Raw genomic sequence first — 17702 nt, 5'->3', positions numbered from 1 at the left:
CCTCCAGCGTTCTGAGCAGAGCTGCGCTTTGTATGACAGCAACTGGGGCGTAAGAGAGATCCAGGGAGAGGTATCTCCTCTGGTGAGGGGCCTGTCATGTCAATACTGGGGGCAGCTCACTCACTTTTGTTCCCCACTGGACACTCAGCACTCATTGAAGCTCCAAGTAGCTGTTTGCATGTGACAGCGGCCACACCACTTGGACAGGTGGGCCAGACCAGGCGAGGGCAGCCGGTACCCCAGTGAGGCAGAGAAACACCTGTCCGGGCAGGCCAAGAAGGCTTCAGCGGATTCGGCAGGTGAGACCCTCAAGGAGATCCTACAGTTCAGCAAAGTTTTGCAGAGAGCGAAGTTCATGACAAGGAACAGAAGACGCCAAGATCGTCCACTACAATCAGGCAAAACCACATTTGTGACAACTACTGGTATCACGGGACCCAGGTTGAGAGAGTGGAAGTCAGCCATTTAAAGAGCTTCAGCGCAGGTTTCCTGTCCTTTTTGGATATGAAAGACAACCAACCATAACAATAACCGCTTCAATGTACCATGTTCAAAAGTAGCTGTGCTGAAGAATACAACGTACCTTCGATCCTGAGAAGAATAATCCTGAAACAGATAAAGTACAACGATTATGTACAACATAGCTGTACCTGTTCTGAGACAGTCTGAACATCTGTACTGTGCTGAACCAGTCTAAACACCTGGACTGCATTGAACCAGTCTAAACACCTGTACTGCGCTGAACCAGACTAAATACCTGTACTGCGCTGAACCAGTCTAAACACCTGGACTGTACTGATCCAGTCTAAACACCAGTACTGTGCTGAACCAGACTAAACACCTGTACTGCGCTGAACCAGTCTACACACCTGGACTGTGCTGAACCAGTCTAAACACTTGTACTGTGCTGAACCAGTCTAAACACCTGGACTGCGCTGAACCAGTCTAAACACCTGTACTGTACTGAACCAGTCTAAACACCTGGAATGTACTGATCCAGTCTAAACACCTGTACTGTGCTGAACCAGACTAAACACCTGTACTGCGCTGAACCAGTCTAAACACCTGTACTGCACTGAACCAGTCTAAACACCTGTACTGAGCTGAACCAGAATATACACCTGTACTGTACTGAACCAGTCTAAACACCTGTACTGTGCTGAACCAGTCTAAACACCTGGACTGTGCTGAACCAGTCTAAACACCTGTACTGCAGTGAACCAGTCTAAACACCTGTACTGTGCTGAACCAGTCTCAACACCTGTACTGCACTGAACCAGACTAAACACCTGGACTGTGTTGAACCAGTGTAACCACCTGTACTGTACTGAACCAGTCTAAACAACTGTACTGCACTGAACCAGTCTAAGCACCTGTACTGTACTGAACCAGTCTAAACAACTGTACTGCACTGAACCAGCCTAACCACCTGTACTGTACTGAACCAGACTAAGCTCCTGTACTGCACTGAACCAGTCTAAACACCTGTACTGTACTGAACCAGTCTAAACACCTGTACTGTACTGAACCAGTCTAAGCACCTGTACTGTGCTGAACCAGTCTAAACACCTGTACTGCACTGAACCAGTGTAACCACCTGTACTGTGCTAAATCAATCTAAACACCTGTACTGTGCTAAATCAATCGAAACACCTGTACTGTACTGAACCAGTCTAAACACCTGTACTGCACTGAACCATTCTAAACAGCTGTACTGCACTGAACCAGTCTAAACACCTGTACTGTGCTGAACCAGTGTAAATACCTGTACTGTACAGAACCAGTCTAAACACCTGTACTGCACTGAACCAGTCTAACCACCTGTACTGTACTGAACCAGACTAAGCACCTGTACTGTACTGAACCAGTCTAAACACCTGTACTGCACTGAACCAGTGTAACCACCTGTACTGTGCTAAATCAATCTAAACACCTGTACTGTGCTAAATCAATCGAAACACCTGTTACTGTACTGAAACAGTCTAAACACCTGTACTGCACTGAACCATTCTAAACAGCTGTACTGCGCTGAACCAGTCTAAACACCTGTACTGTGCTGAACCAGTCTAAACACCTGTACTGTGCTGAACCAATGTAAATACCTGTACTGTACAGAACCAGTGTATGCTACATCTCCTTGTGGGAGAGAAGAATAAAAACACAAGTTTGGAAATATGTTGACTTGCAGCAGCTGTCTACAATAAAAAAACAACTAAGTTATAACCTTGGCCGTCACAATGTGACATACAGCAATACATTGCAATGCATATATGTTTTAAAAAAGTTAACTTACAGTAAGAAATATATGTAGAAGCTAAATTACATTATTGTTTCCAAAAAAGAATAAGAGAATTTGAATAGAAATAGTCATGTATTGTTTGTGGGTTTGTGGACCATTCAGAAATGTGGAGGTAGTGGTGGTGAAGAAGCTGCTCCTGAAACACTGAGAGTGTGTCTTCAGGCTCTCATACCTCCTGCTTTGATATATCAGGCCAATTTTCTGACAAAGGTCTTTGACTGAAGTTAATGGAATCTCTCCTGACAAATTACACCAGGCTTGGCAGACTGCACCCAACATTTCTATACTTCCTTAAAAAAAGATCCAAAGGTAGATCTACAAGCCTCAAATGTGGATGATGAAAGCTAATGAAATGTAAGTGACGCAGTGTACAATGTCTAGGTGAAGTTGTTATTGAAGTACGTACTGTATATGTGACCATATACTACCATGAGATTGATTTTCTTGCAGGCATTGTCCGGAAAATAAAGAAATACCATATAATGTATGAAAAACTATCATTAACAAAGACTGGCAAACTAACAATTTGCAAAAGAAGACATGAGTTGTAGAGTCTGTGAGTCTGTAGGTTGTGGAGTTGGGAGTTCAGAGTTAAGGTTAGTGAAGCCACCCATGCTGGTTTAAAGTCTGATAATCGAGGGGTAATAACTGTTCCTGAACCGAGTGGTGTGGAACACGAGGCTCCTGTACCTCCTGAACCTGGTGGTGTGGGACTCGAGGCTCCTGTACCTCCTGAACCTGGTGGTGAGGGACCTGAGGCTCCTGTACCTCCTGAACCTGGTGGTGTGGGACCTGAGGCTCCTGTACCTCCTGAACCTGGTGGTGTGGGACTTGAGGCTCCTGTACCTCCTGAACCTGGTGGTGAGGGACCTGAGGCTCCTGTACCTCCTAAACCTGGTGGTGTGGAACACGAGGCTCCTGTACCTCCTGAACCTGGTGCTGTGGGACTCGAGGCTCCTGTACCTCCTGAACCTGGTGGTGAGGGACCTGAGGCTCCTGCACCTCCTAAACCTGGTGGTGTGTGACCTGAAGCTCCTGTACCTCCTGAACCTGGTGGTGTGGGACTTGAGGCTCCTGTACCTCCTGAACCTGGTAGTGTGGGACCCGAGGCTCCTGTACCTCCTGAATCTGGTGGTGAGGGACCTGAGGCTCCTGCACCTCCTGAACCTGGTGGTGTGGGACCTTTTGCTCCTGTACCTCCTGAACCTGGTGGTGTGGGACCTGAGGCTTCTGTACCTCCTGAACCTGGTGGTGAGGGACTTGAGGCTCCTGTACCTCCTGAACCTGGTGGTGAGGAACTTGAAGCTCCTGTACCTCCTGAACCTGGTGGTGTGGGACCCGAGGCTCCTGTACCTCCTGAACCTGGTGGTGAGGGACCTGAGGCTCCTGCACCTCCTGAACCTGGTGGTGAGGGACCTGAAGCTCCTGTACCTCCTGAACCTGGTGGTGAGGGACCTGAGGCTCCTGTACCTCCTGAACCTGGTGGTGAGGGACCTGAGGCTCCTGTACCTCCTGAACCTGGTGGTGAGGGACCTGAGGCTCCTGTACCTCCTGAACCTGGTGGTGTGGGACCTGAGGCTCCTGTACCTCCTGAACCTGGTGGTGAGGGACCTGAGGCTCCTGTACCTCCTGAACCTGGTGGTGAGGGACCAGAGGCTCCTGTACCTCCTGAACCTGGTGGTGAGGGACCAGAGGCTCCTGTACCTCCTGAACCTGGTGGTGAGGGACCTGAGCCTCCTGAACCTGGTGGTGTGGGACCTGAGGCTCCTGTACCTCCTGAACCTGGTGGTGTGGGACCTGAGGCTCCTGTACCTCCTGAACCTGGTGGTGTGGGACTTAAGGCTCCTGTACCTCCTGAACCTGGTGGTGAGGGACTTGAGGGTCCTGTACCTCCTGAACCTGGTGGTGAGGGACTTGAGGCTCCTGTACCTCCTGAACCTGGTGGTGTGGGACCTGAGGCTCCTGTACCTCCTGAACCTGGTGGTGTGGGACCTGAGGCTCCTGTACCTCCTGAACCTGGTAGCAGCAGTGAGAAGAAAGCTTGGTCCTTGAGAAGAAAGGTCTGGGTCCTTGATGATGGATGCTGCTTTCTTGTGGTAGAGCTCCTTGTAAATGTGCTTGATGATTGTAGAGGCCCAGCCCACTCCATCACAGACTTTTCATGCAATGGACTGGGTTTTCTGAAGGCATTTCCATCCCTGGGCATTGGAGTTTCCATGCCAGGCTGTGGTGCAAGCAGTTAGGGTACCGTCCCAGTGAGCATCCATAGAAGTTTGCCAAAGTTTTAGGTGAAATGCTGAATTTATGCAAATATCTACAAGGGCTTTTAAAGTGACCCAAAGTGATCTTAACTGGAAAATCAGAGAATATATAATATAAAACATATATCATATATTTATACCACCCACACAAACATAGAATATAAAAACAATCATGTGAAAGGCGTTGGCCAGACTGGACTTGGAGTTCTAGACCATAAGATAAAGCAACAGAATGATCCCATTTGGCCCATCATGTCTGCTCTACCATTATATCAGGGGTGATCCTGTTTCCTCTCAGCCCCGTTCTCCTCCCTTCTCCCGGTAACCTCTGACACCTTGATCAATGGAGAATCTATCAGTCTCTGCTTTAAATACACCCAATGACTTGACTTCCACAACTGTCTGTCCAAAGAATTCCACAGATTCACCACCCTCTGGCTAAAGAAATTCCTTCTCATCTCTATTGTAAATGGATGACTGTCCATTTTGAGCCTGTGGCCTCTGGCCTCAGACTCCCCCACTCTAGGAAACATCCTGTCCACGTCCATTCTGTCTAGGCTTTTCAATATTGGGTCGGTTTCAATAAGATCCCCCCATCATTCCTGTAAACTCCAGCGAGTACAGACCCAGAGCCATCAAACGCTCTGCATGCTTTAATCTTTTCATTGTCGGAATCATTCTCGTGACGGTCCTCCGGACACACTCCAATCTTTCTTTGATAAGGGACCCAAAGCTACTCACAATACTGTAAGAGTGGTCTGACCAGTGCCTTATAAAGCCTTGACATTACATCCCTGCTTTTATATTCTACTCCTCCCAAAATGAATGCAACCATTGCATTTGCCTTCCTCACCACCGACTCAACGGGGAGAAAAATAAAAAATCAGAGCTGAAAAGGGTTCGGAGTCCTGGTGCAGGATTCCCTAAAGATTAATTTGCAGATTGAGTCAATGGTTCTTGATTAGTTTGGGCGTCAAAGGCTAAGGGGAAAAGGCAGGTGAATGGGGTTGAGAGGGATTGTGGTCTAACACGGTCGCTAAGCGGGCATAAGTGGAGAGGAGAGTTGACGTGACCTTGGTGACAGTGGTTGGATGCAGGACCTGCTTCTGTGCTGTGACTTTCCCATGAATCTTTAGTGATTGCCTTACGATCAACAAGCTGAAGGCGTCCTGTTGGCTGAGCTGCTTTTCTGTATCCGAAAGCCTTTGCTGGGTGTCCTGTGAACTGTCGCGAATCTCCCGCAGGTTCGTCTCCATCCTCCCCAAGATGTCGTCTCTTTCCTCGTTCAGCTCCCTGACAAGGCTTCTCTCCTTCTCGTCCAAAAGACTTCGCAGTCTGGCGAACTCAGAGTCGATCAGCATCTGTACTTTGTTTGACTGTTCCTGCGGACACAAATCAAAGTGATTTAAAAAAATGTGTTGAGGTTGGAAAGCGGACCCTCTCCGGAGTTGGTCAATGTCATATCATTCTTTCCTAGATGCGGACTCTGCAGATACACGGATACACACATAGACTCACACAGGCAAGAAACAGACACGCATGCACACATAGACTTACACAGGCAAGACACACACACACACACGCACACACACACACACACACACACACACACACACACACACACACACACACACACACACATAGACTTACACAGGCAAGACACACACACACACACGCACACACACACACACACACACACACACACACACACACACACACACACACAGACTCACACAGGCAAGAAACAGACACACACGCACACACACACACACACACACACACACACACACACACAGACTCACACAGGCAAGAAACAGACACACACGCACACACACACACACACACACACACACACATAGACTTACACAGGCAAGACACACACACACACACACAGACTCACACAGGCAAGAAACAGACACACACGCACACACACACATAGACTTACACAGGCAAGACACACACACACACACACACACACACACACACACACACACACACACACACACACACACACACACACACACACACACACACACACTGTATTAGTCATTAATGACAGGACTGATACCGGTGGTTCTTTTCCCACACGCAGCTCCCGCTATGGTTCCCACGATCCATTAATCGGATGTTTGGGAATTTAATGTTCCAGCACAAGCAGACTGGGTTCGAACTTTCTCACGGTCCTCAGCCATTCTGTTTTCCGTTTATGTCAGCGGATAGTAAAAACCGCCGGGAGGATCACTGCGTTTTCCGGCTGCGCTGCAGAGGATCCCTATCCCCCGCCTCACAATCTCCGGCACACTACCGTCAGGAAGGAGATAGGGCTAGGTCCGCCAGACTGGGAAACAGCTTCTGCCCTCGGCCTGTGGGACTGATGAATACCCTGCCATCACCGAGGTCTCGTCACTGGGACAGCGAGCTGTGTGCTGTGTATCGTTTACCTGTGCTGCTTACTACGTGCGTTTTAAATTTTATCTTAATAACTTATTTGTGGTAATATTTTGTTTTACGTGCTCTGTGTGTGCAACGTGATCTGCAGGAGCACTGTTTGGTTGTATACATGTATATTCAGATGACAATAAACTTGAACTTGATCATAGATGTTCACCGTTCGCCCGGACGTCTCGTCATGTAACCCGAGTCTGAAAGGATTACATTCTTTCCACAGCTCAGAGAGATCGCTCTCCTGCGTAGCTGGGCCTTTCTCGCTGTTCGTTTCATTTTTATTCTAAATCCTTTCACTGTCACATCACCAAATAGTTCCATTTTAATTATCACTGAAGGATGCAGCCATCCATCGAACAGTCTTCCTTCGAGGCCAAGGTGTAAAACACAGACCCAGCAGTCACACGGCATGAGGGACATAGAGCAGTAAAACAAAAGTAATAATGTAGCCCAAGCCCCCAAAGGCCATGGTCTAGTGTAGCAGCAGCCGAACTTAATCCAGACACAAAATGCCGGAGGAATTCGGCAGGCAAGGCACCATCTATGGAAGAGCACAGCTGATGGTTAATTGGAGTAATGAGGCTATCAGGCAGGAACTTGGAAGCATAAGTTGGAAACAGATGTTCTCAGGGAAATGTACCGAAGAAATGTGGCAAATGTTCAGGGGATATTTGTGTGGGGTTCTGAGTAGGTACGTTCCAATGAGACATGGAAAGGATGGTACGATACAAGATCCGTGATGCACAAAGGTTGTTGTAAATCTAGTCATGAAGAAGAGAAGAGCTTATGAAAGTTTCAAAAAACTAGGTAATGATATGAATCTAGAAGATTATAAAGCTAGCTGGAAGGAGTTTAGGAATGAAATTAGGAGAGCCAGAAGGGGCCATGAGAAGGCCTTGGCAAACAGGATTAAGGAAAACCCCAAGACATTCTACAAGTATGTGAAGAGCAGAGGATAAGACGTGAGAGAATAGGACCAAACAAGTGTGACAGTGGGAAAGTGTGTAAGGAACCAGAGGAGATAGCAGAGGTACTTAATAAATATTTTGCTTCAGTATTCACTATGGAAAAGGATCTTGGCGATTGTAGGGATGACTTGCAGTGGACTGAAAAGCTTAGGAATGTGGATATTAAGGAAGAGAATGTGCTGGAGCTTTTGGAAAGCATCAAGTTGGATAAGTCACCGGGACCAGACGGGATGTACCCCAGGCTACTATGGGAAGCGAGGGAGGAGATTGCTGAGCCTCTGGCGATGATCCCTGGCATCATCAATGGGGACAGTAAAGGTTCCAGAGGATCGGAGGGTTGTGGATTTTGTTCCCTTATTCAAGAAAGGGAGTAGAGATAGCCCAGGAAATTATAGACCAGTGAGACTTACTTCAGTGATTGGTAAGTTGATGGAGAAGATCCTGAGAGGCAGGATTTATGAACATTTGGAGAGGCATAATATGATTGGGGATAGTCAGCATGGCTTTGTCAAAGGCAGGTCCTGCCTTATGAGCCTGATTAAATTTTTGAGAATGTGACTAAACACATTGATGAAGGTAGAGCAGTAGATGTAGTGTATATGGATTTCACCAAGGCATTTGATAAGGTACCCCATGCAAGGCTTATTGAGAAAGTAAGGAGGTATAGGATCCAAGGGGACATTGCTTTGTGGATCCAGAACTGGCTTGCCCACAGAAGGCAAAGAGTGGTTGTAGACGGGTCATATTCTGCATGGAGGTTGGTGACCAGTGGTGTGCCTCAGGAATCTGTTCTGGGAGCCCTACTCTTTGTGATTTTTGTAAATGGCCTGGATGAGTGGAGGGTTGGGTTAGTAAATTTGCTGATGTCACAAAGGTTGAGTGTGTTGTGGATAGTGTGGAGGGCTGTCAGAGGTTGCAACAGGACATTGGTAGGATGAAAAATTGGGCTGAAAAGTGGCAGATGGAGTTCAACCCAGGTAAGTGTGAGGTGTTTCATTTCGGTAGGTCAAATATGATGGCAGAATATAGTATTACTGGCAAGACTCTTGGCAGTGTGGAGGATCAGAGGACACTCAAAGCAGCTGTGCAGGTTGACTCTGTGGTTAAGAAAGCATACAGTGCATTGGCCTTTATCAATCATGGGACTGAGTTTAAGAGCCAAGAGGTAATGTTGCAGCTATATAGGACCCTGGTCAGACCCCACTTGGAGTACTGTGCTCATTTCTGGTCGCCTCACTATAGGAAGGACGTGGAAACCATAGAAAGGGTGCAGAGGAGATTTACAAGGACCTTGCCTGGACTGGGGAGCATGCCTTATGAGAATAGGTTGAGTGAACTCAGCCTTTTCTCCTTGGAGCGACAGAGGATGAGAGGTGACCTGATAGAGGTGTACAAGATAATGTTAGGCATTGATTGTGTCAGAGGCTTTTCCCCAGGGCTTAAGTGGCTAGCATGAGAGGGCACAGTTTTAAGGTGCTTGGAAGTAGGTATAGAGGAGATGTCAGGGTTAAGTTTTTTACGCAGAGAGTGGTGAGTGCATGGAATGGGCTGTGGGCGATGGTGGTGGAGGTGGATACAATAGGGTCTTTTAAGAGACTCCTGCATAGGTACATGGAGCTTAGAAAAACAGAGGGCTATGTGTAAGCCTAGTAATTTCTAAGGTAGGGACATGTTCGGCACAGCTTTGTGGGCCAAAGGGCCTGTATTGTGCTGTAGGTTTTCTATGTCTCTATGTTTCGGGCTGTGACCCTGCAGCAGGACTAGAGAAGAAAAAGAATGAGAAGTCAGAGTAAGAAGGTGGGGGAGCGGGGGGAGGAAGAAACACAGGGTGACAGGTGAAACCAGGGTGGGGGGGCGGTGAAGTAAAGAGTTGGGAAGTTGATTGGTGAAAGAGATACATGGCTGGAGAAGGGGGAATCTGATGGAGAGGACAGAAGAAAGAAAAGGGGCAGGAGAGTGGATCTGGGTGAACACATGGTTGAAGGGTCAGAGAGCAGCAGAGATCATAGAGGGGGAGCAGTCAGAGAGGGTTTTATTTTAACCAGTCCTGCTGCAGGGTCTCGGCCCGAAACTTTGACTGTACTCTTTTCCATAGATGCTGCCCGGCCTGCTGAGTTTGTGTGTGTTGTTTGGATTTCCAACATCTGCAGAATTTCCCTGAATGTAATCCAGCTTGTAGTCACCCGAGCAAACACTGGAGAGCAGCACTGACTATTGAGTAAACGAGACCTGGAGTCTGTGTTCAGCTCTGGTCGTCTGATTATAGGAAGGATGTGCATGTCATCCACCTTGAATTCACTGGAGAGCAGCACTGACTATTGAGTAAATGAGACCTGGAGACTGTGTTCAGCTCTGGTCGGCTGATTATAGGAACGACGTGGAAGCTTTAGAGAGAGTGCAGAGCAGATTTACCAGGATGCCCTCTGGATTAGAAGGCCTGTTTTATGTGGAGCGAGCTGGGGCTTTTTTCTTCAAAGCAAAGGAGGATAAGAGGAGGCTTGATAAAGGTGTACAAGATGATGAGGCATAGATCAAGAGGCCAGTCAGAGATTTTTTCCCAGGGTGGAAATGGCTAATACAAGGAGCATACTTTTAAGGTGATTGGAGATAAGTATATCTGGGGTGGGGGGTTATGTCCTTTTACACAGAGTGGTGGGTGAATGGTACACTGTGCCAGGAGTCATGGTATAGGCAGATACATTAGCAACATTTTAGAAAAACTCTTATAACTCTTATAAGGAACTCTATTGATGATAGAAAAATGGTGGGCTATGTAGGAAGGAAGGGTTAGATTGATTCTGGAGCAGGCTAAAAGGTTAGCACGGTATTGTGGGCCAAAGGGCCTGCAGTATACTGCTGTATGTTTCATGAAACTGCAGGGAATTTTTATTTTCACTTGTTTGTGAATTTATATTTGTAGGCTTCTAGGAATGCGGGCAATGCCCACCATGTTATGTGTCTAAGATTGTTCAAGACTTTGCAAGACTCTTCAAGATTGTTTAATGTCATTACCAGTACACAAGTGCAAAGGAGAATGAAGTAATTGTTACTCCTGACCTGAGGACACACACACACACACACACACACACACACATACATACACAAATAAATATAAATACATATGATAATTGATATACATAGATTGATTGTATGTCCACAAAGTGATGCTAGGCACGAGTGTCTGACAGGAAATGATAAAGTAGTGGTGGGGGTGTAGACAGGAAATGATAAAGTAGTGGTGGGGGTGTAGACAGGAAATGATAAAGTGGTGGTGGTGGGGGTGTAGACAGGAAATGATAAAGTGGTGGTGGAGGTGTAGACACGAAATGATAAAGTGGTGGTGGTGGGGGTGTAGACAGGAAATGATAAAGTAGTGGTGGTGGGGGTGTAGACAGGAAATGATAAAGTAGTGGTGGGGGTGTAGACAGGAAATGATAAAGTGGTGGTGGTGGGGGTGTAGACAGGAAATGATAAAGTGGTGGTGGAGGTGTAGACACGAAATGACAAAGTGGTGGTGGTGGGGGTGTAGACAGGAAATGATAAAGTAGTGGTGGGGGTGTAGACAGGAAATGATAAAGTGGTGGTGGTGGGGGTGTAGACAGGAAATGATAAAGTAGTGGTGGGGGTGTAGACAGGAAATGATAAAGTAGTGGTGGTGGAGGTGTAGACAGGAAATGATAAAGTGGTGGTGGTGGAGGTGTAGACAGGAAATGATAAAGTGGTGGTGGTGGAGGTGTAGACAGGAAATGATAAAGTGGTGGTAGTGGTGGGGGTGTAGACAGGAAATGATAAAGTAGTGGTGGTCGGGGGTGTGGAGGGATGGGATAGTGGGGGTCCTGGTCAGTGTTACCGCCTGGGGACTGTTTTTGAGTCTGGTGGATGCTACATTTCCTCTCCATGATGGGCGTGGGACAAGCAATCTGTCCATCCGGGTGGGTGGGATCCTTTGTGATGTTACTGGCTCTTTTCTGGCTCCTCTCTGTACATACCGCTTTGAAGATGGGTAGGCTTGTGCTGGTGATGCGTTGGGAAATTTTGATCATCCGTTGTAGAGCCCTCCTGTCTGCCACAGTGCAGTTTCCATACCAAGCAATGATGCAGCTCTCAGGACGCTCTCTACTGCGTATCTACAGAATGACCCGAGTATAGATGTACAAAGTCCAGCTCAAATAGCCTCCTCAGAGTGTAGAGACGTTGGTGAGCTATCCTGATTGTATAGGATGTGTTCTGGGACCATGAGAGGTTGTGTGAGATGTGCGCTCACCCACAATGGAGTATTATGTGCAATTTTGATCACCTACCTGCAGGAAGGATATCAATAAGATTGAAAGAATGCACAGAAAATTTACAAGGATGGTGCCAGGACTTGAAGAGCTGAGGTAGAGGGAAAGGTTGAAAAGGTCAGGAATTTATTCCCTGGAGTGTAGGAGAATGAGGAGTATAGATAGAATAAATGCTTTTCCACTGAAGTTGGGCGAGAGTAGAACTAGAGGTCATAGGTTAAAGGTAAGGGATGAAATATTAAAGGGAAGCTGGGAGGGAATTTCTTTGCTCAGAGGGTGGTGAGAGTGTGGAATGAGCTGCTGGCAGAAGTGGCGAATGAGGGCTCGATTTTAACATTTAGGAGATATTTGGATCAGTACATAGACAGGACTAGTATGGAAGGTTGTGGTCCAGGTGTGTGTTGATGATACTATGCAGAATAACAGTTCATCGTGGACTAGATGGGCCAAAGGACCTGTTTCTCCACTGGGGTGTTCCGCCGGCTGCATGGGTTTACAAGTGGTTGGCCATAACAAGCCTAAGCTGGGAGACAGGGTAACTGTGGACGGGATGGGACGGGTCAGGACCTCAAAGCATTGGTGGAATGCCAGCAAGCAAATATTCTCCAAACTGACTGGAACAATAAGTAAACCAATATCAGTGACCTCTCCCTTCCCGACAACCTGCCAAACAGCCTCATCGCCCTCCCCACCTCTGTGCACATCTACATGGAGCACTGTCACAGGAAACCAGCGTCAATCAGCCAGAGTGCCCGCACCACCCCATCCGGGCCATGCTGCGCGTCACTACTGCCACCAGGAAGGAGGTTCAAGAGCCTCAGGACTCGCGCCACCAGGTTCAGGGACAATAATTACCCCCCAATCATCAGGGCCCTGAACCAAATCACCGAAATGTTCCCACCACCTATGGACTGACTTTCAGGGGTTAGTCATGTCCTGTTCTCGATCTTTTTTGTATGTGTGTGTTTGTGTGTTTGTGCGTGCGTGCGTGTGTGTGTGTGTGTGTGTTTGTGTGTTTTTGTGTGTGTGTGTGTGTTTCCTCCGGGTGCTCCGGTTTCCTCCCACAGTCCAAAGAGGGACCGGTTCGTTGGTTAATTGGTCATTGTAATTGTCTTGTGATTAGCAAAGGGTTAACTTGGCGGGTTGCGGCATAGCGCGGTTCGAAGGGTCTGTTCCGCGCTGTTATCTCGAGTTCACTAAATTCTAGGAAACACCACAGCGACTGCAAGGCGATAGTGTTCCTGTCATCGGACATTTTAAAAAAAACTTTAAATGCGGTTAAATAAAACCCCGTGGCTTGGCCTCCACAGCCGTCTGTGGCAATGAATTCCGAGATTTACCAGCCTCTGGCTAAAGAAATTCCTCCTAATCTCTGTTGCAGCGGGACGCCCCTCTATTCCGACTTAGAATAGGGTTAAATTGGGCAGCGCCGGAAGGGTCTGTTCCACGACGTTTCTCTAAATAGAAATAAATTACCTGAATGTCCGAGATGCTTTCCTGCTGCTTTAGCTCGAAATCTTGGAAGGTGGTTTTCCTCTGTTTCAGCGAGTATATGATGTTGTTTATTTTCTCCTGAGATTCGCAGCGAAGGGACGGAAGCGTTCATTAAAGATGGATTGGGGAGAGCCAAGAGGAGATGTGTTAGAACGAGCAAATTACACCATAAAACAGATACAGTGCAAAGGTAATTCGGCCCCTTGGCTCTATGTTATAGAACAATTCCTTCCAGCCCTATAAATTATATCCCCCCCCCCGTCCTTCCGGTTTGACTGTTTCTTTTTTTAATAATAATGATAATTATAATTACTTTATTGATCCCCAATGGGAAATTCTTTCGTTATAGCAGCACCATTTGAAAACAGTGTGCAGACTTAACTAATGATGAAGAACTGAATAAACACACAATAATAATTTACCAATGTGTAACAATAAAGTGTGAACTAATAAAGCAGAGACTACGATGTGTGTTCTCATGACGCACCGAGATGAACTGTTGGGAAAGGTTTTCTGTAATGATCCTTGTGACAGCGGAGCCGAATGAGCCTGTTCCAACGGGGGCTCCGCTGCTTGTTCAGTAGGTCATGGAGCGGATGTGTCAGATTGTCCATCAGGGATAACAGTGTGTTTAGAGACCTTCTCTCCACCACTAACTCAAAGAATCCGGGCTGTAGCCTAGGACGGATCCAGCCTTTCTGATGAGTTTCGTCTCTTTGTATCACCAGCAGCCCCACCCCACCCCCCACCCCCAACATAAGCAGCAAAGAATATGGTTAAAGATCTCCAACATCCCCCTGCACACACCGAAGGACCTCAGCTTCCTTAGAAAATAGAGACCGCTCACCCCCTTGTAAACAGTTTCTTTTGACGCCGCCACCAAGCCCCATGCCGGATCGATTGCGAGAATACGGCAGGCGCCCAGGCTCCGATTGATCGCTGGGAATCGAATGGGCCATCTGTGCGCCGAGGGCTCTGTCGTTTCACCCGGGCTTTCGACTCGGCGGGCCGGGTCCGGCGCTCCGGCACGGTATCGTGTACCGTGGCTAACATGACATAAAAATGTTTAACCCCTCTACCCGCTTTCCGTCCTTGCACCGCGCGGACACAATGTACGGTGTTACTGCACCTTCCCCGATCACGGCCAGCCGTCCCTCGTACCGCGGCTTTTCAGTACCTTGGCCACGAATGGTTTAACCCCGAGGTGAACACAAAGTACACTGCAGATGCTGTGGTCAGTTCCTCCAGCTTGTTGTACGTGTTGATTTAACCCAGGGGTGGGTTTCGACTGCTCGTCACCAGCGATCACGCCAGTGCTCAGTTTTGGTCGCCTTATTATAGGAGAGATGTGCAAGCTTTAGAGAGAGTGCAGAGGAGATTTACCAGGATGCTGCCTGGATTAGAGAGGGTGCAGAGGAGATTTTCCGGGATACCCTCTGGATTAGAGAGGGTGCAGAGGAGATTTACCAGGATGCTGCCTGGATTAGAGAGGGTGCAGAGGAGATTTACCAGGGTGCTGCCTGGATTAGAGAGGGTGCAGAGGAGATTTACCAGGATGCTGCCTGGATTAGAGAGGGTGCAGAGGAGATTTACCAGGATGCTGCCTGGATTAGAGAGGGTGCAGAGGAGATTCACCAGGATACCCTCTGGATTAGAGAGGGTGCAGAGGAAATTCACCAGGATGCTGCCTGGATTAGAGAGGGTGCAGAGGAGATTTACCAGGATGCTGCCTGGATTAGAGAGGGTGCAGAGGAGATTTACCAGATGCTGCCTGGATTAGAGAGGGTGCAGAGGAGATTTACCAGGATACCCTCTGGATTAGAGAGAGTGCAGAGGAGATTCACCAGGATACCCTCTGGATTAGAGAGGGTGCAGAGGAGATTCACCAGGATACCCTCTGGATTAGAGAGGGTGCAGAGGAGATTCACCAGGATGCTGCCTGGATTAGAGAGGGTGCAGAGGAGATTTACCAGGATGCTGCCTGGATTAGAGAGGGTGCAGAGGAGATTTACCAGGATGCTGCCTGGATTAGAGAGGGTGCAGAGGAGATTTACCAGGATGCTGCCTGGATTAGAGAGGGTGCAGAGGAGATTTACCAGGATGCTGCCTGGATTAGAGAGGGTGCAGAGGAGATTTACCAGGATACTGCCTGGATTAGAGAGGGTGCAGAGGAGATTTACCAGGATGCTGCTTGGATTAGTGAGGGTGCAGAGGAGATTCACCAGGATGCTGCCTGGATTAGAGAGGATGCAGAGGAGATTTACCAGGATGCTGCCTGGATTAGAGAGGGTGCAGAGGAGATTTACCAGGATGCTGCCTGGATTAGAGAGGGTGCAGAGGAGATTTACCAGGATGCTGCCTGGATTAGAGAGGGTGCAGAGGAGATTTACCAGGATACCCTCTGGATTAGAGAGAGTGCAGAGGAGATTCACCAGGATACCCTCTGGATTAGAGAGGGTGCAGAGGAGATTCACCAGGATGCTGCCTGGATTAGAGAGGGTGCAGAGGAGATTTACCAGGATGCTGCCTGGATTAGAGAGGGTGCAGAGGAGATTTACCAGGATGCTGCCTGGATTAGAGAGGGTGCAGAGGAGATTTACCAGGATGCTGCCTGGATTAGAGAGGGTGCAGAGGAGAATTACCAGGATGCTGCCTGGATTAGAGAGGGTGCAGAGGAGATTTACCAGGATGCTGCCTGGATTAGAGAGGGTGCAGAGGAGATTCACCAGCATACCCCCTGGATTAGAGAGGGTGCAGAGGAGATTCACCAGGATTTCCTCTGGATTAGAGGGCCTGTTTTATGTGGAGCGAGCTGGGGCTTTTCTCTTTGGAGGGAAGGAGGACGCGAGGTGACTTGACAGAGCTGTACAGGGTGATGAGAGGCACAGACAGCCATGATCTTTCCAAGAGTGGGAATGGCTAATACGAGGGAACATAATTTTAAGGCGAATGGATGTCAGAGGTGATTTCTTTACATGGGGAGTGTTGGGTGTGTGGAACGCACAGCCAGTGGTTGTGGTGGAGCCGGAGACGTTAGGGACTCTTGGATCGGCGCACGGATGATAGAAAATGAAGGGGAAAGGTTAGATTTATCTTACAGTAGGTTAAGGACGGCACAGCATTGTGGGCCGAATGGCCTGTGCTGTGCCGTAATGTTCTATTTTCTTGTCTTAAAGTTTCCTTCTTGTCGCTCCCTACAAGCAAGCCTCCGTCTCCGCTCAGCCTCCTCTCTACAAAGGAGCAGCCCAGGCTCTTCATTACTCTCAGGTCCCTGCATTCTCCTCCGCGCTTTCCCTGGGACAGGATTCGGGGTTGTGGGGAGACGGTCGCGGCCGAACCGCTTACCCTGAAGATATCCACCGCCTCATTCAAAAGCATGAAGTTGTGGGAGGTGTGACTCCGCTCGTCCCTCCTGTCCAAGCAGTTCACGCAGATCATTTTTCTCTCCGTCTCGCAGAAGAGTTTTACCTCCTCCTGGTGCTCTTCGCACAGGGGCCTGACGGCCGTCTCCTGCCGCTTGTCGGAGCCCCGGCGTCCGAATCCCTCGGCCTCTTCCGACGGAAGGCGAACCCTCTGCTCCAGTCCGATGCTGCACCATGTGCACACGGCGCCCTCCGCACCCCGGTACCGAGGAGCGCAGTCACCGCAGTAGGCGTGACCGCAGCCGAGGGTCACCGGATCTACGGGCGCCCGGCCGCAGAGCTGACACAGCCCGCTTTCCTGCGTGGCCATGGCCGATGCAGACCCCGTCCCAGCGCTCCGTCCAACTCGCAAGCCCTAGGAAGCCGCTTCTTTCTGAACATCAGCTGCTTGAAGGAGGCGGGAGACCCACTGGCATTTAAATGCCCCATATATGGGATGTAGTATCTCTTTCTCCGTCAAGTCACAGGAGGGCGGGGCCACCCAGAGGAGCTGGATCTGCCGGCGGTTTCCCGTCCAGAGCTGCGACTGT

At 48.6% G+C, this 17702-nt stretch overlaps 1 protein-coding gene across 1 annotated transcript in view; it reads right to left on the bottom strand.

The window, feature by feature from the left end:
• Positions 1–17482, bottom strand: part of LOC140721747 (zinc-binding protein A33-like) — a 34258-nt gene extending 16776 nt beyond the window's left edge. Inside the window, exons 1-4 of the mRNA XM_073036546.1 lie at positions 17096–17482; positions 13733–13828; positions 5709–5942; positions 584–606 (exon numbers count right to left, since the gene is read on the bottom strand). Of these exons, the coding sequence (XP_072892647.1) occupies positions 584–606; positions 5709–5942; positions 13733–13828; positions 17096–17482 (740 nt within the window). The remainder of the gene's footprint in view (positions 1–583; positions 607–5708; positions 5943–13732; positions 13829–17095) is intronic.
• Between the last annotated feature and the right edge of the window lie 220 nt (positions 17483–17702).

Source organism: Hemitrygon akajei, chromosome 2 (genome assembly GCF_048418815.1).
Source record: "Hemitrygon akajei chromosome 2, sHemAka1.3, whole genome shotgun sequence".
In the NCBI taxonomy this organism is placed as follows: Eukaryota; Metazoa; Chordata; class Chondrichthyes; order Myliobatiformes; family Dasyatidae; genus Hemitrygon; species Hemitrygon akajei.
This window is presented reverse-complemented; position numbering and strand designations above follow the sequence as displayed.